Genomic DNA, 27594 nt, shown 5'->3' with positions numbered 1-27594 from the left:
CCAAAGTACACTTGAGACTCTATCTTATGTGAAGACAAGTCTATTCTCCCCATAATGAATTCTAGAGACTTATCAACTATAGACTTAGGAAATTCTCTTGTCATCGATCTTATAAGCTGTCATGCTATGATTTTAATAAAATCGTGCCTTTTTTCCCCTTTCTGTGGAGTAGAGAAACAACTGGAAGTAATACATTTGAAAAGTTCAGAAGAAGGAGGGTGCCCAGAGATATCTGAAAAAATGATGTGAGGTTTTGACTTCTGTGCCAGTTGCAACAATTTAGAGGAAAGGATGGGGCATGTGATGTGGTAAAAGCAGAAAAAGGTTTAGTCACTGAATGAGTCCTCAGAACACAGGAGCCAAAATGAATATGCGATCTAAAGGTATGAATTAAAGGAAAGTCACGTATGAAAACAAAGCAAGGAATTCGGGTGCTAACCCTCTCCGTAAATTCTTCTTCTTTGAAAAACTACATCAAACTAAAGATAACCCTTTTTTCCATCTTTGATAATATAACAGAGACCAGAATATTTCTCTTGCTATTATCTTAACCCTTCTCGTTTTCCAGGTAAAGCATTTTGTTTGCAATCTGGACTGGCAGGTCCCCTGACAGACTTATTAATGAGAAAGGCTGGGCTCTGTGTGAGCTCTCCTTGCTGCTGGCTCCTATGGAGACTTGTTTGCAAATGTCCTCAAAGCGCACAAATCGGGTGACTGCACAAAGCAGAAGACGGTGGACTCCATGACCCTCCTAAATGATCTGTCCTGAAGAATGTACCTCTGGTGAAAAATCTTGTCAGAGAGACATGACAAAAAACCATCAAACAGGGATTTTTATGTCAAATTGCATTAGGGAAAACCAAACAATGACTCACCTTCACATACAGAGGCTCCCTGAGGTGGTCGACAAGAATGGCAGCTTTCTCCTCCCACACTGGGTTGAGGTTCTTGTATATTATTTTACTTCTAAAAACTTCTTTTCCTCCAATTTTAAACTTCACGTAAGGATCACTTGTGCCTGTTAAAGAAATGCAGATCGACCCACGTTAATTGTGCCTTTCTGTGGAGGGAAGAGAATAGCTCACCTAAATACCAGAAAGTATTCAAGGAATAAAAGTTCAACAAAGCTGATCACGTGGAAAATAGGGATAAGAGTTTTTTCCTAAATTTTTCCTGAAATATTGAAGTGACAATAAATTATGTCAGTATAATTGTCATTATTATTAACCTTCTATACAGTAACAATACAGTTACCCTCTTCTGGTATTTTCAAAACTATTGCATGCAGCATATGTACCTTTAATTCATGTTATAAATGGTAGGGATTAATCTGGCATTTCTCTTGGTACCATCTGGTTAACTATACAAAGGATGATCCATGATCTTGGCTGATTTAACTAGTTTTAGACTTAGATAAGCTGCTAAAATTTTATACTAGACTAATGGGTTTAGTTAGGCAAAGATGAGTCTCAAACTGGGCTTCAATTTCATCCTTGGTCCCATATTCTCTCTTGCTCAGTAGTTTCAATTTTGAATGTTAGGAAGAAATGAAGGTCTCAGGAGGAAGGAATCAGGAGGAAGGTCGATGCAGATCCCGGCCGGTGGGATCCATGTGCTGTGGCAGCAATAGGCAAATTCACACGGACTACAGAAATCCTGTGGAGAGAAGGGACTGCACAGCCGCTGTTTAAGTGAGAGAGAGGGCCCCGACCCCTCCTGGACAGGCTTTTATTGTTTTTCTAGGCACATTACATCAAGGATGGTCCTCATTTACTATGCACAGGTTTGCTTTGGGTGGTTACCTTTTACAGAAAACAAAGGAGAGGATGTTGCTAATTACATCAAAGAAGAAGGATATTTGCAAATGTAAAGGGAAAAGTGGTCGAACTGGTTACACTCCATACTTGGGAAGTTTAGCTCAGATTTTAGGAAGTTAAAGATACTCAGTAAACATTTGCTGCCTCAATTCAGGGTGAGGGAGTTTTAGCAAGAGCAAGCCTCATAGCGGTCTAGGTACAATGCAGACCTGATTCCCCATGGGAGAACCTATCTGTGGGCATGGGTCCTGCCTGCTGGACCTCACTCCCCACTGGCTTTTCCGAGTGGGGGCTGGGCTACATTTCCCACACGTGGAACGGTTCCCTATAGAAGGTGACAAATGTTTATGAAATAATATGATACCTCATATTATCCTTTAATACCACCCACGCTCCCAAAGATGATAAAAAATCAGAGCTGTCAGGTAAGTTGCTAATGGACAACAGTTAGCAAGAGGTGGAGTTAGGATTCCATCAAGGATGTTTGACTCTAATGCCTGTGCTTCTACTACACCTGCAAGAGGGAGGGCCTTTACACACCTCCACACACAGGGCCTGGCAAGTAACACCTGCTTGAGTGTGGTTGGTAGGGTAATAATATGAGTTTAATAATTTATAGTTTTAATGTGAACATTTCACCTAAAATGACATATGGTGTGCTAGAGTGTAATACTGTTTTACTACAGAATTACACGCTTATGATTTTGTAATAAAAGGCTTTGTGATAAAAAGGGGTTTTACCTGTGCTGGATGCTGTATACTATACCATTTCCACCATTCTGACTGACAAAGGAGAGCAGTCTCGATCTAATGAGTCGATGTTGTTATTAAGAATTCCTAGAGAAGGAGTATCAGTGACGTCCCAGATAAATTCCAATGTGTGACAACCTTCATCCTCAGGAAATAATTCTTTATACGAGGCCCTTATAATAAAATTGTGTTTGATTTTTCAGGTTTTTCCACTGAAGTTATAGTTGATAACTATATCTATATGATTTAAAAATATGAGTGGGGCAATGAAAACCGAAAAGCACCATATAAACATCAGGCATTGCAACCATGATACTGATCTTAGGCGCACAATCTGTATCCCTCCCTCAACACTCCACTCACCTCCATGACACATAAACACCTCTGCTAACATAAGGTGCCTTTGAGGTTTGGGCTTTTCTTATTTAATCACTTGGGGGCTGTGTCAAATCTCCCCACATTCTCCAAATAAATGTAATGCCTTGTATTTGTGTGCCTAGACCTGTGTATAATAAAATAATGATCCCAATTTCTCATTGTAAAATTCCCATTTGGCTTAGTTTAATTTTATCATAGGGGTACCAGGTTTTAAAAATATTTATAAACACAGATGCAGACTAGTACATAGTAGCCTGTTATACTGTGTTCTTTAGGGGACTCAATGCAACTAAAATGTTTAATATTTAAAATGGCTATTTTTAACTTCGTGGTTTCCATCTAGGGCTGCGGACCCTGGGAACTGAGCATTATAATACACATATTGGGGGTATTAAAATCCATGTACTCATTTGTATATTCCCAGTCACACCTTAGATCGAGCTACTGCCTTTCACTTTCAAAATCATCTGTGTAACCGCTACCACCTGTGAAAATACAGTAAGCACCATAACACCAGAGCCTTTTTTGTCACTGTTTTAAAAAATCATCAGCACTTAGTACAGAATCAACATTCTGTCCTATCCACGATGCCATTTGAGGCAGTAAATATCCAACAGGCTGAAGAAATACCAATCCAGCTAACAAGGGTCGGTCTAAGGGTTAAGGTAGGAATCGGAGACAGAATTTTTAGTCTACGACAGGCACAAAGGTCTCACAAACTGGTATAAGAAAAAGAGAAAGGCTGTTTTTAGGGTCTTTGAAAACATGTTTTGATGGTAAAATATGTTATAAACGTGTAGATTTGGCCACAGGGTGACTTGGATTGGAGAGAGCAGACATATTAGCAAATTTCATAGTCACCACCACGGGGACACCAGATGCACATGCCCACACACGGGACTTAGTCACCTGGCTTTCCTTACTTTATTCTGAGTTCACAGGATAAATCTGCTACACTTCTCTCTTTGCAACCATTGATTAGCCCTCTGGGTACTATCCTTAAAATTTAATAGTATGTTAATAGTCCAGTTTCTTTAAGAAAATTCTAATTGTTTTCAAATTATTAATTTAGGTGACCTTTGGTGACTTAGAGTCCTTAAGAGTTCAAAATCTTCAGCTTGTGATTCCAACATAGAGGACTGGAGACATTGTTTTAATTTAGAGTCAGTAAAAATTGTACCTAATCTTTTATGTTTGAAAGTGTTTTTCCAAGCTTATTTCAGCTATTTATTATATGATAATATTAATAGGTATTATTTGCTTTTTAAAAAGTGTTCTTTGGTCAAGCATATTTGAAAAATGCTGGTTTAAAGCAAAATCAAATAGATTTCATTTTCTATGCCTTTAAATAAGATAATGGACTCTCCAAGAAGAGGATATGACATGAGACTTCTTTGACCATAGAGCCTACTTTTCTTAAGTTCATATTTCAAAAACTTACCCCCAATGTCATTTTGAAAAGTGGTACCTTATTATATTTCACAGGTAAGAAAATCTTACATGTTTTGGAGATTCTTTCATTACAATAGACTTTCCAGTGAAATCATGGAATTTTATTATAACGAAAACCCTTAACAAATATAAGCTATTGAAATGTGGTTAATCTTTATTCTATATACAATGCCAAAAAAGGTTTAGTTGGAAAAAAAATTAAAAAACTATGATTCATGTGCCTGTTGTTTTTTTTGCAATATTGCATTGAACCACAAGATGGCACTAACACTTATTAAATTCTGCAATTCAAAGTTAAGGCATCCCTGCTGCACACTTGTTCTCAGGCATTTTCTTGTGCTTTATTATCATTAGCTGGGTCATGACCCTCATTAAAACATTTTTATGGTGATAATGAAATGAAAACAGGGCAAACAAATACAGGAGAGGAAAGTAGGAAGTGCTAGCCCTAAAATAAAGTTCACTTTGCTATCAATGTCATATTTAAGAGCAATCTTTCAACATTCATTTTATCATATCACATTAACTTCAGAACTTATTTGCAAACATTATTAATTATTTTATAATTGTTAATCCATGCTTCAACAATTTTAGACTATCCATTGTTTATTCTGTACCCTAAGATCAAACTGTTTTAAAAAAAAAGGACATGGTTTGTATAATGTCTTTTCATGTAGTAGCGGATTACATGTCCCCACTGCCACATTCGATCTTTTTCAGAGTCAGGCCACCAATGTGCACTTCAACATTCCACATCATCGGTCAGCCTTTAATTCAAGTCCAACAGAACCAAACTTTGAAGGGGTCCCCTTCTGTGCAGCAGTGAGTGCAGCAAACACCAGATGGCAGCCTCTCTCCCCTTCAAATTGTATCACAGATATTTAAAACATAAACAGCCATATAATGCTGAGTCTCTTGGTTTTCATTCTCAGAATAAATAAGCCTCCTGGTTAACAAGCTTAAATCAATCTTATTCCAAATCTATTATGCAAGGAAAATAAGTAGCTACTCCTATTTCAGAGACTTGTAATTTTCAATAATGCTAAATCCTCATCAAAAACAATGTGAATTTGAAAATTCAGCTTCTTTATACAAGAAGAAGAAGAAGGAGAAGGAAGATGTACAGATGTTGATGTGAACAAACAGACTCCATCTTGATAAGCCCCACACTTTCTCTATTCTTGATTTAACTTTGGCCTCACTGGTCCTGGCCAGTATACACAGGCTCTGTAGCAAATGATTAGCTGTGTTCCATAAGCCTACACAATGCAATCCTAAAGATTCCTCTCAGTTAACGGCCAGGAAGACATGACAGCTGAGGTAAATATCACACTGGTGTTAGCGTCAGCGCTAAGCAATTATCCACCACAAGACCACCGGGAAGTATGCTCCTGGCTCTGCTGCACTCTTTGGCCCTTTGTCTCATCCATCAGCAGTAGTTCAGCTGTACTATAAACGATTTACTGTAACAACTGCCTTCCAGTGGAGAAAAACCTGTGCGGAACTGCCAGTGCTGTCTGTCCACTCCCTGTAAGTGAATTGCCCTCTAGTAAATTCTGTTATGTTCTATGGAATTTCCTGCTTCGTTTTTGGTCTTAAGACACCTTTAAGGTTTGGTGGTCACTGTACCTCCGCTCCACATTCAGGCAGAGGAAACAAAAAGACAACAAAAGAAAAAAGAGAAGTGACTCTAAATAATAAGTGTGGCCACTTAAAAAGAACTCAAATTTAAGCTGGATCTTCCTGAAGGTATCCAATTTTTCTACAAATATCAAAAGTAACCTTTATTATCCAAATGCAACAAAGAAGGCAATTTCATGTAACTCGGTCCTACATATTAGAAGAAGGCTTATAAAAATAGTGATGTTCAAAACATACTCAGAGCAGCAGATTGTCTTAATATAAATTAATTTCCACTAATAATTTTAAAATCTTCAAAACAGGTACCATATTTATGTGTTAAAATCATTTCCTTAAGTTCTTCCATTCCTTCCTCATTTTTTGTTGGAGATTTTTAAGTGCCAGCACTGGAAATATTACATGGGCTAAAAGACTATAAATATATTAAAATTCAAAAGTAAGAGATGTATAATCACATGTGGCTTAATGTAACAAAATAAAAGTAAAGTAACACTTTTTCCATAATGAGGAATATGAATATTCCAGTCAGTTTAAAATTTCTAGTGAATTTTAGTTAATGTTTCCTAGTTACCATTATACAGCACATAGATGAATTAAAAATAATGCTGGGATAAAATGCAGTATAGAGCTAAGCTAATTAATTTCTTTCTTTGAGAAGGCACTTCCAGACACACAAAACGGAGAAGGTATATATGACAGAGCCTATTGATTTTTATGAGTAATATTTTGGCATATTTTTTAAAAATGCAAGGTTCAGGATACACAAGAAAAATTATATATATATTACATGTATATGTTATATAATTAATTTCAGTTGAGGTAACATTTGCTATTTAGCTACTATCTTTAATCATTTAAGAATATATGAATATATAGAAGAAAAATAATGACTATTTTCAGATTTCTCATTCCTAGTTATATAGAGATAGCAATTCTATTTGTTAAATTAAGAAAAATAGCCTATAAATAATTACAAACATTAGTACAAGGAAGTATCATACAATATATGTGAAAATAACGAGTCCCATAGAATATATCCACTAAAAAAATGTTATCTCAACCCTAACAAGAAAATCCTCTTTGTCAATCAAAACTATAAGTAATAACAATGAAAAATCGTTTTATGACTTATTGATGGATTACTATCATTAACTGAAAGAATCTTAAGACAATTATATTACAGTATGATTAAAATGCATGGTAATTGAATAATACATTCTTTAGCAAATTCACAAGCTTGATTTGTGAGAAAAAAAAAAAACCCTACTTGCTTCCCTGCTTTTAATCCTCTCCGCTCCAATGCATTCTCCAAAATCTATGCTTAGATACTTTTCTGACAGGAAAATCTGATGTTACTTCCTTGCTCTAAAATTCCTTATTGCTTTTTCAGATTTCAGAATAAAGTTCAAACTCCTGAGGATGTCATAGAAACTGTGGTCTGCTACTAACTCTTCAGACTCATCTTTTACCAGACCCCTCATCATAGGACACAGCACCTCACATCCACAGCTTCTCCCCAATGCCATGCCCCCTTCGTCCCTCTCCCTCTGCTTTGAACATCCTTCACCACCTCAGTCCTCTGCCACCACTGAACTCAAGCCTCCTTGCTGCTTGGATAGCTTTCCTGAGTCATCCCCTGGACGTCACTAGGTTCTTCTCTTATGCTCCCCAACATCCTCTACAGTAAGTAGCACCTGTCACATTCAAGCCTTGTTGTTTACTTCTGGTCCCTGGTGTCTGGCAACAACCCCTGGATTATCACGCACGATCAACAAATGCTGGCTGATTGAAAACACTGCTGTGTAACTGAGTGCGTGAGCGCGTGCATCGTCTCCAAATGACAGAAACTTGTGAAGTCACTAGTGCTTAAATTGCACCCTCTTTATTTCCAGCTCTTTCTCCCTCACTCTTATTCACTATGATTCTAAGAATCTCATTTGAATTTTATTCTCAAATACTGAATCTTACATACACAAAACTTAATATCACAAAAGCGTTATGCTATGCCTTCTACAATCGTAAACATTTTGCCATTGCTACTTTCCCAAACTGTGGAAATTGATATTTATTGTAATTCCCAAAAATGGCCAATCTGCCCTAGTTTTACAAAATGCTTTTTAAAAAATCTCATTTTAGTAGCAATCTGCTTAGAGATTTTACTTAATTGGTTGATTGGATTTATTCAGAACAATGAACTAGAAACCATGCCAGGATAAAGGTGAGTGAATATGCGTGGGACATCTCTTCTATTATTATGCTGCATGTCTAATAAGTAGATATACTAAATATACAGTGAAAACTGTCCTGTTTTTGCACAAAATGTATAGAAGGAAGGCTATTTTCATACGTACAGAGAAATATGGCTGAAACTGCTGCCTTCCCTGACATCTGTGTTTTCCTCTTCTTCACAGGCAAGGAGCTAAACCACACTTTTCAGACCTCTCACTGAGGTGTGGCCATGTGACTGAGGACCGGGTTCTGGCCAATGGAACGTGAGCAGAGCTGTTTCCCACTTGCAGGCCTAACCCATGACATCTTTCCATAAACAATCCTCTCTCCTTTTCCCCAACACTGAGGGCCGGAAATCTGGAGTCACTGAATGGAACGAAAGACAGGTAACACCGGCAGTCTGGGCAGCCTTGTTAGGCCAAGGTGAATGTTTGGTAAAAGTGTTCCTGGGATAACTTGAAAGGCAGACTAGCTGCTGTTGAACCTCGGCGTTAGGGGATGGTTGGAAAAGAGTGCAGTTTCTAAAATTGGTGGCCTTCAGTAAGTAATCATAAGAAAGCAATGAGTTCAGGTGAAAGTGGTGTGATTTCAACATAGAAACAAAATGGAGTAAAGAATTAGAAAAGCTGTTTTTTGATCCCAAATAATAGAAAATAAGATTGAAAAAGCCTTTGCACAACAAAAGATAATTAAAACAGCCTAGAGGCCAAGGTCAGATCGGCCTTCCCACTCAAGCATGTTGGTCTTAAGGTATCCGCCATTGTGTTGAAAAGAAGGAGCAAAGGAATAAATCATGTTTGCGGAGTATGTCTAAGAACGAACATTGGGTGATGCTATTGTCACAGGGAAGCCTACTGAGTGTTGTGAGAGAAGGAACTTAGCTGGTTGAGATCCTTGATCGTGTGCCAGCAGGAAGCAGAACATGAAAGCCGTACATGCCCAAGGAGGGCAGCTTCCCCCACCCATTTCAGATACAGCTTCAGAGGGTAGTAATAGGTAGGGAAGAACTTCTCAGATGGTGGAGCCACTTGCCTGAGAAAACAATGAGCAAGGAGATTCTCCCCAAACAATGTTCTAACCAAGGAATTTCCCTGTCTCTCAGGTAAGTGGTCCAAATAAGTGGGGACTTCAAAATTGCTATGGACAAGCAACTGCTCTAAGCCTCCCATGCTTTCCTTGTGCTCATTATATATAGAATGGGTATGGCAAAGTGGCAGGCAGATTCATAACTCACTGGGCTACAAGAACCACATGTGGACCTGATAAAGGATTTCCTTCTATTTAGAGATCCTGGACTTAGAGCTGGATGCGATGACCGTATAGGACTTTGGGCTGTTTCCCTTGGGAAGGGTGAATGTGTTCTATGTTCAGGAAGAAGAGTGAACCAGATATTTGGTGACTAGAAAGGTAGATTGTAGCCAGATCTGCTATTTCTTGGCACTATCTATGCTTTTTTGCTTCTCAGGCACATAGCTGGTCTACATCTCCCAGACTCCTTTAAAATTAGGAGTGGCCATGTGGCTGCATTCTGGTCAACTGAACATAAACCCAGAATAGGATGTGTGTTGATTCTAAGCCTGGTGCATGAAAAACCTCATATGTGTGACTCTTATTTTATCATCCGCAGGCCGAAGAGAAAAGACTTTGAGGACTAAACAGGAGGTTGTATCGCTAGAAGGGCAAAATAAGTCAGGTCTCAATGACTGGAAAGCAGAGCTGGGGCCCTACCCTCCATCACTGGTCCATGCCAGACTACGATAAAAGCAAGATGTAAGAGTCTACATGTTATGAAGTCATTGATGGATGGTGTTTATCTGCTTAGAATTATTTGTCTTAACCAATATAAAAATTAATGCAAATCACACTATGATTACATTATTTGGTACAAATAATTTTTAAAATGCATGATTGAAGGCCTTAAAGAAAAAATCTTCATTGATTTTTAGTCTTTAAAAATACTTTTAAAATCCAATTTATAAAATATCCCATCAAGTGATTAATAGTTTATTCAAATAGTGATTCTTTACAAAGAGCTAATACAAAAAATGCAGTTCTAAGGATTTATAATAGTTATATATTACCTTAGGATTTTATTAGAATTTAGTGACATTTAAAAGTTTCTATTTTTTAAATTTTACTTATTTTAACAGCAGGAACAAAAATTTTACAAAGTCATATTATGCATGTTGTTCATCTTCTCATTCAGCAATATTTTCTCTTCAAAACAGAGTGATGACTGATAGTCTTGTAAAAACATAAAGTCTTAGAATTAGAAGAAACATCATCCAGTCTTTCACTAAATACAAAAATCTCAGCTACAAAAGGGACAGAAGACACGTGGTCATGTAGATGGACCACAGAGGCAGTTCAAATACCTCCAAACTGGCACTTCAAAATTAAATTCAGTATTTGTTGAACACACACATTGCATGATACAGTATTGTATCTGGGACAGGTCTGCTATAAAATGTATGTTATAGAGCTAACCTGCCTCCTCTGGATCTTTAGAGCTATAAGAAAATAGCTAGTCCCTGTTTCACAGGTGCCCCTTCCAAGCATGTGTGGTCCTTAATGTATTCAGTCACCGACACATTGAATGTCTGAGGTCATTAAAAGAAAGATACAATAAGCTGACAATCATCTCCATCGCGTTTCAATGAGAGAATTTTTAAAGGATATGCTTCTACAAGTAAGCAATTAACAATGCTTTTTTCTTTTCAAAATATAAGTTTCAGGAGAATGATTACAGTTACCTCCATGTCCCTGGAGTATTAATGAGAGGCTTTTATTCAATTACAGTATTATTTGATATATTCAATAGTTATATAAGTTTTATAAGCAAGTGAAAAAGATAAGCAAAGAAATGTTAACACCTACAATGTAACTAAAATACTTGAGGAACAATGAAAAAAAAACCTTTGCCCCTTATGCTAAAAACAGTTAATAAGTGTTTAATGTGACAAGTGACTTCAAAACTTGCAATTATCCTGCTAAAGCATGTCGTCACTGATAGAAGAAAAGACAGCGTGTGGAATAGTGGTAGGTGTTGTGAGTTCTTGTTCCTATCTTCAACACAGCATTCCCCCTTCAACTCTCTAGTGGGCCACGGCCAGCATTGGTAGGTTAAGAAACCTACCAATGGGTGACTTAGTGTGACTGTAGGGTCACACTAAGCCCTACATTTCCCCATGACTCACTCTTTCTTGCCTTCTGCCTTCCTGCCAACTTGCTACTTTTCCTTTTCCGTTAACATGCTGCTACTTTTTAAAAGAAAATGAGGCTTTTTCGTAATACAAGATTTCTGCTAGTTTACAAAGTGAGTGAATTCTCTAACTGGTAATTTTTTTCCTTTTCTGAAATACATGTCATGTGTTCAACCACATCTACCAGATATCTGTTACGTACTAGGCTCCTGAGGTCAGCAGAGCATACAACAAAGTCCCTACTCTCCTGGAGCTTTCGTTCTAGTGCAGGAAAGCAGGCAAGGAGCCGATGAAGAGCTAGATGACATGCCACGCACGTGGCTATAGGTGCACAAAGAAACATAAAACCACAGGTAGAGGTCGGAGGGCCTGCTCTTTTGGCTAGAGTGCAGAGGGGAAGCCTCACCCACAGAGACGGAAAGGGGTCTAACGCACATTTCAGGCAGAAGGAGCAGAAGTGTGGAGGCCCTGAAGAATGCGAGTGTGGATGGAGCGAGTGACCAGAAAGTGAGTGGAAGGAGGCAAAGTCAGAGCTTGGTGGGACGACAGGTCATGGGGGAATCTACTGACCCTGGGTGAGGACTTGGAACTTTTCTTCAAGTGAGTTAAAATAGACAGTAAATTATTAAATAGATAAAAATAGTTTAAGATTGCATTGTCTGATGTTAAATGATCAGTCTTTGAATAGAGAGTTACCAATGCCTAAAAAACAGAATGTACTCAATGGGCCAATTATAAAAGGGGAGGTCTATTGTTTTCTTAAATGATTCAAAGTAATTTCTAAATTTAAGACTAGCTGGTCTAAAATATTTGGACAAAGCCAACCTAAAGGTTAATAATGTGTGTAAAATATATGTGAATTTTACACTTCTCATCTTTATGCTTACACCACATCTTTTAAAATTTAGTGTTATACGCTCTATATAATACAATATAATCAAATACAAATCATTTCCAGAATCTGCTATGACTCCTGTTGATGTCCGCATTATGATCAAATGAGATTTGACACCCAACATTTGCCATTAAAGTGTCATCCTTAAGGCTATGAGAATCTATGAACGTTGACGGCTTGCCACAGACATAACGAGAGAGCCATTACTGGAAGCTGGTGGTAAACGTCTTTCCTACTGTGCATTTGAAAATGTACCCCCAAGATTTCTTGTTCCAATCCCTGGCCTATGAGTGATGACATGTCATCTTGTGGTCATGCTACTTGAATGACAAAGGGGATTTTGCAGGTGCAATTAAGGTTACTAACAAGTTGACTTTGAGGTCATCAAAATGGAGACTGTCAGAGTAGACCTAAATTTCCTCTTCCTGGTAAGAGAAAACAGATTTGAAGCATGAGGAGGATATGACATGCTATTGCTGCTTTGAAAATGGAAGGGGTGCCTTGGCTGGTGTGGCTCAGTGGATTGAGAGCCGACTTGCGAGCCAAAGGGTCACGGGTTCGATTTCCAGTCAGGGCACATGCCTGGGTTGCGGGCCAGGTCCCCAGTGGGGGGTGTGCCAAAAGCAACCATACATTGATGTTTCTCTCCCTTTCTCCCACTCTTCCCCTCTGTCTAAAAATAGATAAATAAAATCTTAAAAAAAAAAAAGAAAAGAAAATGGAAGAGGTCACATGGGAAGGACCTGAGACTGGACTCTGGGAGCTAAAGAAACCTCTAGTGGCAGATAGCAAGAAAACAGGAACTTCAGACTCTGAGCTGCAAACAATTGAATTCTTCCAAAACTATGTGCAGAAATCTTATTGCCTTTAAACTGCCTTTTATTTTGTTGTTTTTTCCCCTTTGACTCAGACTGACCTCATTGAATGCCCTGACTCACCTGCCTCCCTCTCCCTTGCTTAATCATTAAGCCCTTAAAACAATGAGGTCTGATCAGCATCAGATGTCTTAGACAAAATGCTCTGGGTCTACTGACTATTAAGACAGAGTTTTCAATCAAACTAAACACAATATGTTGGCCTCCATTGTGTTTCAGCTCTGGACCCAGGAAAGCAGAACAACTCCACAGAAAAAAATCCTTGTGAAATTGGAGAGAGCAACTCCATGGCTGACATCAGGACCAGATGCAATGATCAACTACCCTAGCGCCAACCAGTCAGTAGAGACCACAATCCTAACTCTATTAGTCACCATGATGAGTGATTTCTTCCCAATATAATCCATCCCCTGAAAGCCACTGGGGACAGTGATCTTGGAGCATAGCTACCTGAGACTCTGGGCATGGTGCCATCTCCTTAATAAATCCTACTTTCTTGGCTGCAGACTCCTGTTTGTGTCTCACTGAGCTTTGATGTGCACAGGCAAGTGAACCCCTTCAGTCCAGTAACAATACCAAGAATGAACTTGGAAGAGGTCCAGATAAAAGTTCAGCCCAGTTGACACCTTGATTTTGGCCTTGTGAGACTCTGAGCAGAGAACTCGCTTATGCTGTGTCCAGATTCCGGACCCACAGAGCCTGTGAACTATTACATGGGTATTGTTTCAAGCTGCTAAACTTAATGTAAATTAATTACAAAGCAATAGAAAATGAATGTGTTCACCTTGAACAACACGTTTATCGTATACTTGGAGAAATTTTAAAAAGCTTAAGGAAAATTGCTGAAATTAATGAAAGACTTTCTTATAAAGGGTATCAGTGTATTAGCTACAGGGCTGCCTAAGCTGCCATAACAAAGAGATTAAAAATATATAATGGACTAAACTAGAGAGAAATTCATTCACTTCCTTCAAAACCATAGACGCTGAGGCAATCCTAGCTCAATACAACAATTCTACCATTCTCATGGCCCTTGGTCCAAGAGATTTACTCTTGTTATCCAGCTTTACTGAGATATAAGTGACATATGGCATTGTATAATTTTAAGGTATATGATGTAATGATTTGATATATATTGTGAAATAATTATCACAATAAGGTTAGTTAATACATTTATTACCTCAAATAGTCACCTTTTTTTGTGGTGAGTACATTTAAATTCTATTCTCTTAGCAAGTTTCAAGTATACAATTCAAAGTATACAATACAATATCAGTTACAGTCACCACAATATACATTAGATCACCAGGACGAATTCATCCTATAACTCAAAGTCTTAACCCTTTTATCACCATTATGCATTTCTCCCCTCCCCCAGACCCTGGGAACCACAAACCCCCTGTATTTCTAAGTTCAGTTTTTTTAGGTCCCACATATCAGTGAGGTCATGTAGTGTTCAAGATAGCTAGTCTTCTTCTCTCCATCTCCCCGCTGGAAGGAAGGTGGAAGAAAGCTGGAGTAACACTTGTGCGTTTGTCTTAGGAGTCTGACCCAGAAGTTGCACTACCCAAAATAGCCCATACTGCTCTGCTTACATCTCATTGCCCAGAACTTAGAACTTCCCTTCAAGGAAGGCTGGTGAACGCCAGCTCTAGCTGAGAAACCTTATGCTTGTCTAACACGTGGGAGCTCATATGATGAAAGATGGGAGAAAGGATCTTGGTGGGCAACTAGCAGTTGCTTCCACAATCCAACAAATGAGCTCAGTACTGCATTGTGACTATTGAGTTATTTAAATTGTTATGAATTTTTTCCCATGGAAGTGAGTCACATAACTGCTGTATCAAAACTTTCCCCAGTTAGCCCTACATTTGTTTTGTAGACTCTAGACCTAGAGCAAAAAGTGAGTAATCCCTCTTATGTAATAGTCTTCCAAATACTTGAATCAAGTTGTCTGTATCCTCATAAATCTCCAGTATTACTACCTTCCAGTGCCTTTCCTATTCATCTTTACTTACCATTCCTCACTATCTTAAATGTTCTGCACTCATTTTTGCTTGTCAAGGATCCTTTAAAATAAGGCCCTCAGCATAGAACCTAGTCCTTGGAGAAAGTTTTTTGGCCAGGAACTTGAGTTGGCAAAGAGGGCAAGGCAAAAAAACCAAATCAGGAACAGGTAAAAATGTATGCTTTTAGGAAATCTATGAAAATAACACTGGCTGAAATGGAAAAATGGGAAGAGGGGAATTAGTAAGAGATCAAACTGTTCAACACTGAAGGTGGGATCAGTAAGTGAAGAGTCTTGAATGTCAGATTAAAGAATTCTGATGTAATCATGTTAACATAAAGGAAGCAGTGGAGGTGGAAAGTTGAAATCTATAATCTTAACTACAAATATCTGCTCTTAAGTGTGGATGTCAAAAAGGTGAAACGCTGGATCCACAGAGCCATGGGAAACAATCAGCTTTTAAAGCTTATGGGTGACTTTTCTTTAAGCTGGTCATGAGTTTACAGTCTTAAGTACAAACAATGTTTCAAGATATATGAAATTTACTTAAAATAGAAATTCACTTTGCATTTAATATAAAAATAAATTACCTAAAACAAATTATATATATTAAAAACATAATATCTATAAATATTACATATTACATACAATGTTTCAAGATATATGAAATTTACTTAAAATAGAAATTCACTTTGCATTTAATATAAAAATAAATTACCTAAAACAAATTATATATATTAAAAACATAATATTTATAAATATTACATATAAGGTATTTTTGAGAATTAAATACTAACCTAACATTGACATTTTCTATAATCTAGAAGAGAACACTTGCTAATAAACTTTATAATAGGTATGATTAAATCATACATCAATGTTCTTTTACATCTCATTTAACAAATTCTGATGTAACCAAAATATCCATGACATTTTAAGTATTATACAAAAGATTTATGTGACTATGTGATGAAACCAATTAAAATCTCTCAGTGGGAGCATTACTCATTGCTTAAAAGTCTTCAAATTTTCCCAGCATCAGGAAGCAAGTTGTCAAGAAAAGATTTTGACCATGGTGATGTTATAAAAACCATCATCTTCAGAGCTGATGAGAATCTATGATAGCAGGTACCAGAAAAGTACATGAGTGATAGGAAATGAAAATCAAAGCTACAGTAAGATACCACCTTGTGCCCACTAGGATGGCTACTATTAAGGAAAAAAAACGTGTTGCTGAGGAAGTGTCGAAATTGGAATCCTTGTGCACTGTTGGAGGGAATGCAAAATGGTACAGCCACTGTGGAAAACAATGGTTTCCTCAAAGTTTAAGAATAGAATTACCATTGATCTAGAGATCCCACTTATGAGTATACATCCAAAGGAAATAAAATAACTATTTCAAAGAGGTAGGTACATGCCCCCATTCACAGCAGCATTATTCACAGTAGCCAAGATAAGGAAACAACTTGAGTGCCTGTTACTGGGTGAATGGACAAAGAAAATGGGGTATACATATGCAATGGAATGTCATTCAACCTTAAAAACGGATATTGTGCCATCTGTGACCCAGTGGATGAATCTGGAAGTCAGTAAGCTAAATAAACTAGAAACAAAGACAAATATTGCATAATCTCATTTACATGTGGAATCTAAAAAAGTCAAACTCATGGGGGGTAGAATGTTGGCTACCAGATGCTCGGGGGTGGGGCCAATGGGGAGATGCAGGTCAAAGGGTATAAACTTTCAGTTATAACTAAGTTCCAGAGACCTAACATATGTCATGATGACTATAATATATTAATAATAACATATTAATATATTATACCCTAGGTAATACATAATAATCCATTCATAATGTATTAAGGTGTTAATACATTATTAATGTACACTTGAATTTGCCAGAACAGTAGCTCTTAAGTGCTCTCGGCACAAAAAAAGGTAACTATGTGATGTGATAAATATGCTAATTAGCTTGATTGGAGTAATCATTTGACAGTGTACACATATATTGCAATATCACATTGCACACCTTAAAGGTATAATTTTTATCAATTATACTTCATCGATGCTGGGAAAAATAATATTTTATAGAAAACAAACAAATCATAGTTATCTTTAGAGGCTAGCCCAATAAACTAATCTGATCAAACAAAAAATTGGAAAGAAAAAGTGCATGAGTGGTTAAGTGTAACCATGTACTTCCTTTGACACTGAATAATAGCTCATCTTTCCTTAGTAACACAGGTCAGTAAAACGGACCATTGAATGTCGATATGTGACGGTCACATCATTCAGCAGTGTGGATAATTGAGTGTGGATGCCATAGTAAATGCAACAAGGATTGAAGCCCCAGTCATTAACAGTTTCAATTTTTGTATTATTTGAAAGAAGGTATATTTTTTATTTTCTCTTCTCTTTAGATTTTCACACCCACAATGTCTATTTGAACACGCACAGTACAGATCAAAGGCCTTCCCCGAGGGACTGGTAACAATGCTGCCAGCACCAAAATACCTAAGATTTGCAAATTATCCCAGTTCCAAAGCTTTTCACTTAAAAAAAAAAATCCAAACCCAAGTCCTACACTCTACCTTTTCACCAGTTTGTGATTGTGACAGTTCGTAAATTCTGTTTACCTCACTCTCAAAACACGGGTAGTGTATGTCTGACTTCTATCTGGCTCTGTGGTCAGAATGAAGTTTTTAAAGTATGAAAAATTTTAAAATGCTATAGAAATGGAGAATGTGACTATCATTGTGTGTGTGTGTGTGTGTAAAAAATAGTCTGCTCTTATCTATTTCCTCAACCTCTACCTAGTTACTTTTTTTGTTTTCCATATTCTGTAGCAAAGTATCCCAGCATGTGTTACCTTGGAGCTGTGCTAAACTCCAGCCCACTGACCGTAATCTGTTTTACTAGGAATGTAATACAGGGTTGTTGTTTCCTTCCCTAAAAATTAGTAGTTCACACTTCAAAACACCCAAGCTCTCTGCTATGTCCATTCATGCTTGTTACTTTGATAAAAGTAGTTAACACTTATCGCATGCATAGTATTTGCCAGGCACTGTTCTTATCATTTTAAATGTCTCAGTCACCAAATCTTCAAAATAATTTTATACTACATCGTTTTATTATTTTACAGTATGGAATCTCTTGTTGGCAGGTGTAACGATTATTAACCTCATTGTCATCTATGGCACTAGCAGCACGGGACCCTGCAGGGCGGCATGTTGCAGAACTCCAGATGTGAAGGGCGCTTCCTAGAACGGGCAATATGGTAGGCATTGAACACACAGGGTGCTCTTGGAAATTCATTTTGTAACACTTTGTGCTTTTTTAAAAATTACATTTTGGGCATGACATTTGCTCATATGGTCACATAGGTTTCGGGTGCACATTTCTATGACACGAGAGCTGTATGTTGCATTGTGTGCCCACCACCCAAAGTCGAACATGGTAAAGGTGCAGGATACAAAATAACATACAAAAGTCTCTGTGCTTTTTCGTGGCCTTCTTCTCACCCATGGTATCTGAGGCATTCTTATGACCTGTGTCCAAGATAAACTCTGAAAAAGCAATATTTACAGAATTCTAAAATGCAGTGCAAGTGGAAAGTAGAATCTGTCTAAGATTGGCACAGAGAATAATATTTCAAGGGCCAAAGAGCACAACAGAGGTCTTTTAATAATGAGTTAATTTAGGCCACATCTTGGGACTCCCTCCAGACAGTCGTCCGCACAATCTACAAAACCAGAGCACATAACTTAAAGTGTGTGCATAGGCAATAATAGCTACATTCCGTGACTTGTGGCTAGGAGGCGGTGCACTGTTTTTGATAAGTCAAGTGCATGATTCCATGAAAGGCCCGAAGCCTTCACTGCTACAGGTAAAACCCCTTGGCGAGTTTCTTAATGCTGAGTGCAGGTTTACACAAGGAATTTTATGGGCTTTCTCTGTGTGCTTTGGCCTTTCACATTTAATCACATTCTCATTACAAAACTATATAAAAATTAGAAAGTCCAAATAATTGATTTTTCCTTTGCTCTGGTCAGAGATATTAATCCTGTTTGCTACAGATACTCCATACATTATGACTAGGAAGAACTGTACTTAAATTTCAGCAATTTTGTCCTCTTAGCCTAGGATATATGTTTATTTTTATATTTCGATTTACTTGTTTTCTTTACAGTAGTTTCACTATAATTTTATTAAATCAGTTTCTTCCCAAGTTAAGGAAAATCTACTTTCTGTTAATACTGAAAGCTCTGAAAGCTTCTATTACTATCTATTCTTGAGATAGAGATATCTTTTAAAAATACTTTTACCTTAACAGCACGGAGGGGTTTTTTTTGCGGGGGGTGAGGCTGAGTCATTTCCCTAACATCCACGTTTCCACTTAGAAATGTGACAATTGATTTCTATTGTATTCAAGTAAAGGATTGCTGCCTCAAGAAGTAATGAATATATTTTCCAAATGCTAATCTTTTAGTCAAATGAAAGTGCTCTTTAATAATTCTGTTTATTGGAGGTCATAAAAACGATTTTTGGAAGTAGGTTTTTTAAAACAACTTGGCATCTGATAATGCCACATGTTAATTTATTTGGTTCTCCACTTCTAGCCTTGTTAAGGAAAACTGCTTAAGATTTGGTTAACTCCAGTGGTTCAAAGAGTATTTTAAGAGTATCTTCTAGAAGAATTGAAACAGGCTGGGCAATCTAGAAGGAAAGACAGTGAAGGTCCATTTTGTCTCCTTAACTTAAACCCTGTGTTAGTTTTCTATTAGTGTGTCAAATTACCAGGAATTTTAAGTGGCTTAAAACAATACATATTTCATTTATTTATTTATTTCCTCACCCAAGGATATGTTTATTGATTTTAGAGAGAAAAGAAAAGAGAAAGAGAGAGAGGGAGAGAAACATTGATCAGTGGCTCCCATACATTCCCTGACTGGGGATCGAACCGCAAACCTTTCTTTTGTACGGGATGATGCTCCGACCAAGCCACCTGGGGGGGTTGCCAACACACATTTCTTATCTCAAGGTTTCAGGCTTGGCATAACTGGGAGCTCTGCTCACAGTTGCAAAGGCTGAAATCAAGGTGTCAGCTGCACTGAGTCCTTACCCGGGCTTTGGGATCACTTCCCAAGCTCTGGGCTCACTTCCCAAGCTCATTCGGGTGGTTGACAGAGCTCAGATCCTTGCAGCTGTGAGACAGAAGCACTGAGCTCCTGGAGGCCACTCCTCTCCATTTTCCCTCCACAACATGCCGTGCACTTCTTCAAAGTCAGCAAGAGAAACTCTCTGTTTCAAAGAGGGCAACAGCCCTTTCACAGACTCACCTGGTTATATCAGACCCACCAAAAACCATTTCCCTTTTAACTCAAAGTCAATGATTAGAGGCATTAACTACATTTGCAAAACCCCCCACACTTTTGTCATATACCATAATATAGCATAATTACAGAAGTGACATGCCATCATATCCACAGGTTCCACCCATTCTAAAAGGGAGGGGATTCATTAATAAGGACAGGGATCATTAGAGGTCAGTTTAGAATTCTGCCTATACCACAGGTCCTAGATGCAATTTTATTTAACCAGCTTCTTTCATCCTATTTCATAGACCTCTCCACAAGCTCTTCAGGAAGAGGCCCAAAGCTTAGATAAATCATAGGACTACCAACTCTGAGGCCCTCCTTGGCAGGCCTCTCTCCCTAGGGATTTCCCATATTGCTTTTCCTACCATTTCTCCCACTGTTATGCTGGACTTCTTAAAAGTAGGGTGTACAATGCTTTGCTTTCACAAGACTATAAAGATTCAAAATCCATGAAGTGGTAGTACATATACCATTAAGCTTTGGTAATCTAAAATGTTCTTGTCTTTGCTAATGAAATTTTAAGGGCAATTCCTTATTTTTTTGTAGAAAGTTAAACTGTAATCTTCCATCTTCTCCTTATTGATACTCTACATTAATGTATTTCAAGAGCAATAATTATCCATTTAACATGTTTTGTGCTTTCACTCCATTGATTTTTTGGTGTGTATGCTAGAGTACAAAGAAACACTTTTTGGCTTCCTCTATGACATCTATTATTCATAACAGTGAAGAATAATTTAATTTCTCAACATTATTGAATGAGAATACTGAAACTGAAATCAGTAAAAAGTGAACTTCAAATAATTTTAAATACTCTGTGATACCAATTGCTTTTTATAGCTTTATTTTTCTTGCCATCTTGAAAACTGATCATCTCAGAGTACAAGTCTGACATAATTAAGGAAATGTGAGTATGCCACTCAAGGAGAAAGTACAAAATATGATTTAGGAAAGAAAGTATGGGAAATATCCTTAACATCATAAAAATGACTGCTCTTTTCAATTCTCAACAAGAATCCTACTTTTATTTCCCTGAGAGGTGAACGGGCTGCTGCCCTGGAGCAGGCAGCACAAAAGACATAAGAGGAGTTGGCTGTCCACAACATCTCGGGCAAAAGCTAGGGTGTGTTACTGTGGCATAAGACCATGGAAACTCTTCAATAACTAAAACTCTAAAGCTGAATGCCGGAACCCATTAGAATATCTAAGACACATTAAAAATAATGACTAAGAGTCCTTGCCAAAATATCCACTGATTTCATTTTAGTTAATGTCATGCTGATAATAACATTGTTGTTGATTATGAAACTACATGACCAGAGGGTTTGCTTTGTGTCCTAAAATGTCACGTATAGAATCTCACTTAATCTTTAGAGCAAGCCCGAGAGGCAGATGCACTTGTTATCCCCATTTTACAGATGAGGCTTTGCTTAATTATTCAGTGACTGACTTCTGGTCCCTTCATGCCGAGCCTATGCTGAAGCAAATGCTGTTGGTGTCTAGCCACATCCTGTCTGCACTCTTAGCTTCCATAAACACCAAGGGCTTCTATCTCCATTCATATCTCAAGCACCTAAGACTTTTTGCAGGCACAGGAGCCTGCATAGTTCATGCATGGCCCCGGCCACAGGTACCACACCTTTGGGAGCTGGCCTTAGGAAATGGCAAATGTGAACTGCTAAATAAATAACTCATCTTTTTGCTTCCTTATTAAGACTTTCTGGGGGCATTCGACATCACATCCAAGAAGTTCCAGAAGTAACCTGCTTCTTCACTCACTCTATAATACCTCCTTCCTTCCCGGTCTTACCCTTACCCTTATCTCTACTTTCTGGGATTATCCCCCAAAGAAATTCCAATTCCTGTCTCAGGCTTTGCTCTAGGAGAACCAACCTAAAAAAACATGGTCTTGTTTTCTAAGACTGACTGCTAATAATGATAGAACTCAAGAGTTAAAGATTTTAGCCTTAGTTGACAGACTTAAGTAATTAATGCAGGTGGAAAGCTGTTATTCCAGGAACTGGAATGCATGACTCCAGGAAGTCATAGCAATTTAATCTTGTGTCCCAGCAGGTCTACAAGCAAGATGGTATCTTGGCCATTGTGTTCCAACTGTGAGGCAGATAAAGCATTATGGACCAACAGATAAAGAAGTACTAGGAAATCACCACTCTTACCCAATCAACCTTTTTTCTAAACCCTTACCTACCCGTTCTTCTCCTTATAAAAAGGTTAGCTTGAGATGAGATAACAAGATGGTTTTTGAGGCAACATAACCCACCATCTTCTCAGATCATTGGCATCTGAATAGAACGCCCATAAAGATTCGATCCTCGTCTCGACTTCTTGGTTTTGCTAGTGACAGGCAGCATGAATGCTGACTTTTCTGGTTTCAATAAGACATCGTTTTTTAAAAACTGACTGACATTTGAGGAGTTTTAAACTTGAATGCCCTTTTTAGAAAAGCAATTTATTTTCTTTCTTATAATTTATAGTCACAGATTTTATGTAATAAATCTTTTCAAAATTTAATGAGTCATTATCCTCATAACTTCTTTCAACAGGTAATGCATTCTCAAAAAAGAAAGCTTAAATATACAATTTTGGAGTTGTTGCCTATGAATACATGTTGGTGCAAAACTGCAATCTTTTAAAATTCTAAGTAACTCAGCAGTCTATATTTTTAAAATGTCTGTTTATGACAAATTGGTCATTCTTCAACTCTAAAGAGAATTTCACTTCAGACTGTAATTATAGAACATCTACACATATCCACAATGTACAAAACCCATGCTTAACAGAAAGGTAAGACAAATCGCTGGGTGTAATAAATGATGAACAAGATGCTAGAATGACAGAGAATGTCTTGTTTTCCCTAGAACCATTTTCTTTTCACATTCTAAGGTTGACAAGCTTAGAGACGAGTTTACATAACAAATTATTGTCAAGATCTAAGAAACTTCTCTTTTCTCAAGAGAGGATCTGTTTATATTAGACAGATAAGCCCTTTTTCTCTCTCAAGAGTGGAGGTGGGGCTGCTATGCAGCTGTTCCTATAGAAACTACAAGTTGCATCCTTTTGGGGTTCCTCTCGTACATACAGACCCTCTGTATGTGCAGCTGACATTTGCTCTTACTGCATGTCTCCGAAGGGGGAGGCTGGGGCATGGGGAACCAATACTAATAATAATGTCTGATCTTTGATCTGGAAGTCGCATGCTTACTATTAGGATAATATAAATAAATATAGATATTAAACACACTTGTCAAAATATTCATAGGAGTGAACCTTTACATTGGCATACAAGGGGCCTTTCCACGTGTAGAAAGATTGCAGTAAATTTCTCACACGTGCTCATACCTGAAGTGACTAATACAAGTTCTTTCCACAATTATTGGAGGACCCACAGACAGCCTGCTCCGCAGTATAAAGAAAACAATGTAAACAGAGCAATTTCAAGATGGAGTTGGAGGTGCCACTCAAAAGAACTACCTTGCACTCTAACTTCTTCAAACCTTCAGAAGGTTAAAACTGGGCAATGTCACCTTTGGACTGGGCCTCAGGCAGCACTGTATTCCAAACAACTATTTGGATAACTAATGGGAAAGCGAAAGTTATGACGACAAGGAGACTGAAAATTAAAGACATTCTGTACAATTAGCATCTCTGTGTTAGCTTATCTGCACATCTACAGAAGTTTCTTCCTTAGCTTATCAACACCACAGACATTCCTTCCTTCTCTTCATGTAATTATTCCCCTTTCTCATAAGAACCCATTACCTTCACCTCCTAATTCAAACACTGTTTGGGTTCTGCCTAAATCAGTGTTTCCAGAATGGCTATCCTTTTGGATCTCAGATAAACGCTTCCTGCTTCACTTTGGCCCTTTATTTTTAGGTTAACAGTAGGAGCGTCGAAGTCCAGCAGATGTCAGCCTCTTTATCAAAGAACAACACAAGAAGAAACACTCAATATTCCTTGTGTTTTCCAGACCTTCCCCTTAAAGAGCAACTATGACCAACAAAGTACTAGATTTCTCAAAGACACAGCAACACGAGCTCACATTCAGAGCTCCTTTATGTCAAAGTCTAATGGCTGTTTGAAAGGACTGTCGTTTTATGGCATCTTGTCATCTAACCTTCAGCCTGGGAGAAGTGAAATGGGCCTGAAGGCCTGAGTGAGACTGGAAGTTTAATTTGGTATCTGCGGGACATCAGGCGCACTAGGAAGGGGAGCCCCAGACAGCTTCACAGGGTTCTAGAGAACATTTTAGATCTGAGGATTTCTGTGGTCTCTGTTTTGTGTTTGGGGAGTTCCATGTGCCTGTCTGCTATGGCAAAAAGAGTGATCAGAACTCCTAGAAAGAAAGTGTAGGGTGAGCATGTATTCATCACTGAAGTGGTTTGCCCTAGGAGGTTTTTTTTTTTTTTCTTACATACAGTTTGTGACCATAGTTTCTTATTTGTTCAAATTATATACAGTAATTGGTGGAGTGATTTTCTGAGTGTCTATTTGTGTGTGTGTGTGAATATGGCCAGTGAGATTCTTTAGACATTTATGGTTGTGGTTCTCAAACTTTAGCACACATCAGAATCACCTAGAAGCTTTTATAAAACACAGACTGACGGATGCACATCCAGAGCTTATGAGTCAGGGGGTTTGGAGTGGGGCCCAAGAATCTGCAAGTTCTAAAGTGATTCTGATGCCACCCGTCTGGGGACCAAACTTTGAGAATTGTTGCTACTCCTGCCTATTGTTTAAGAGCATCTTTAAAATTTAAGAGTGACTGTGCATGTTATAAGAACATCTAGTTAAATGAATAAATATACATTAAAAATAAAAGAAGAAAGAATCTAATTGCTAATTTCACGAGAACTTGAAAAGAGATTCTTTCCTGCAGCAAGTGAACTGAAGGATAGCTCTGCTTTCAAAAGAAGGAACAATTGAACAAGACAACTGTCTAACCCTGAACCATTTTAAGAGCGAATTTTTCTTGTTGGCAAAGTACCTTTCCCTGCCTCCAGAGGGAAATCAACAAGATTGGGAAATCCACAAGAGTGTACGGTCTCTCAGGTTTTATGGAGCTCATATTCTCATTGGTCTTGAGTTTAGTAGGTGCATATAAATTTAGAATAAGGAGTCTCACACCTCCTCTTCCCACATAAGTGGAAGAAAAAGTGCTCAAAAGGAATGTTAGATTTAGTTCAAGTAGGTGTCTTGGTTACTAAAATAAAGTGTAAAACAAAAGGTCTGCTAATAGCCTGACTGTAAGGGAACTTTTCGTCTTAAGACTTTAAAGCATGAGTTAATGATTGTTAGTATTACTTGGTAAAGAAATGTTAAATTATGTAAAAAAGTTCTTTAACTTGACAATTAAATACTGTTAGTATTTCTGATCACAGAAAATACTTACACAATTTAAATTATTTGTTAAGTTTGGCTCAGTGTATTTATTCCCTTTGCCTGCCTGGAGTGAGATATAATGAGGCATAACATTTAGTTCATCTGAATCAATTTTATTTTATGATAGGAGTCCTAACTAACCTCAAATCTGTAACTTTGTCTTATAGAACAGGTAGAGGATTTAATTACACTAAAAATTAGATGAAAAATTTAGCACTGCATGGATATAAATGTGTGGAAATACACTGGATTAGAATAAGAGTATCTTTATTTTTTTTAATATTTTATTTATTTATTTTTAGAGAGAGGGCAAGGGAAGGAGAAAGAGAGGGAGAGAAACGTCAACATGAGGTTGCCTCTCATGTGGTCCCCAGTGGGGACCTGGCCCACAACCCAGGCACGTGCCCTGACTGGGAATCGAACCAGCAACCCTTTAGTCCGCAGCACGTGCTCATCCACAGAGCTGCACCGGCCAGGGCAGAATAAGAGTATCTTTATTTTTAAGAAACATAGTTGTTTTAAACTTCAGACAATGACACATGCTATTTCATATGGATTCATTGAGTAAAAATTTTAATATCAACTATTGTATTATTTTGTATATTTAAATTGGAAGAGAGTAAAGGTATTTGATGACCACAGAGTGGTGTTTTGTTTTGCTTTTTAATAAACTTTATTTTTAGAGCAGTGTTAAGTCCATAGCAAAACTGAAAGTGCAGAGATTTCCATATGCCCCTCCCACCCCTCAAACCTCCCCGACCACCAACATTCCCCACCAGAGAGGTACATTGTACCAATGAACCTGCACTGACACACTATTATCATTCAAAGTCCGTAGTTTACATGAGGGGTCAAGGAGGAAAAATCAATGCAGTAAAACAGTATCTTATGCTTTATAAAATTAATTATATTTAATTTCTAAAGTTTATCATCTATCATTTCATACCTATATGTGTATTTAAAATACATATATATTGAGGTAACTGAAAATTATTTTTTACAAATATCAGATGAGTTGTTGCCAGGGGCTAGGAATTATAGAGAAAATTAATCACAAAGGATCATGAGGGAGCTTTTTGAGGGTATGTGTCTGTCAAACTCATCAGACTATAAGTTTTACTGTGTGTAAATTATACATCAAGAAATTTAAGTTGAAAAAATTTTAGATTAAATTATTTTTAAAGAATCTTAGGTATAGTAGATGACTGGTACTTCGGAAAGGAAAATGGTCGTTGGGTTTGTAGTCTGTTCGCAACACAAGAGAGTAAAAATTTATGTGCTTTCTGCAGAGCTGGAAGAAAGATTTGCCTTTCCCACACTGAACACATAAATGCTCTGCTTTTAGGCTGATTTTTTAGTATTTTGTGACTATGGTGAGTTATTTTTTAAAATAAACAGGAGTACTGAGGGTTATCTAGACAAACCTGAAGGCACTAAACTATTTGCTGTTTTACCTTTGTTAGGGTTACTATAAAGTGTTGTTAACTTTGGTTAATAACACAGGCAAAGTTGTAGCTACTCATAGTCCTTGAGCCCTTGTGTGCTTGTCTGGAAATTTTTGATGT

The 27594-nt window shown here is 37.6% G+C and overlaps 1 protein-coding gene across 15 annotated transcripts in view; it reads right to left on the bottom strand.

Annotated features, from left to right (window-relative positions):
• MCTP1 (multiple C2 and transmembrane domain containing 1) overlaps positions 1-27594 on the bottom strand; it is a 458878-nt gene that overhangs the window by 229942 nt on the left and 201342 nt on the right. For all 15 annotated transcript variants that reach the window (XM_053911857.2, XM_053911814.2, XM_053911815.2 and 12 more), the window contains exon 3: positions 876-1018. In XM_053911857.2, coding sequence (XP_053767832.1) covers positions 876-1018 — 143 coding nt within the window. The remainder of the gene's footprint in view (positions 1-875; positions 1019-27594) is intronic.

The sequence above is a fragment of the Desmodus rotundus genome, chromosome 1, assembly GCF_022682495.2.
Source record: "Desmodus rotundus isolate HL8 chromosome 1, HLdesRot8A.1, whole genome shotgun sequence".
Lineage (NCBI taxonomy): Eukaryota > Metazoa > Chordata > Mammalia > Chiroptera > Phyllostomidae > Desmodus > Desmodus rotundus.
This window is presented reverse-complemented; position numbering and strand designations above follow the sequence as displayed.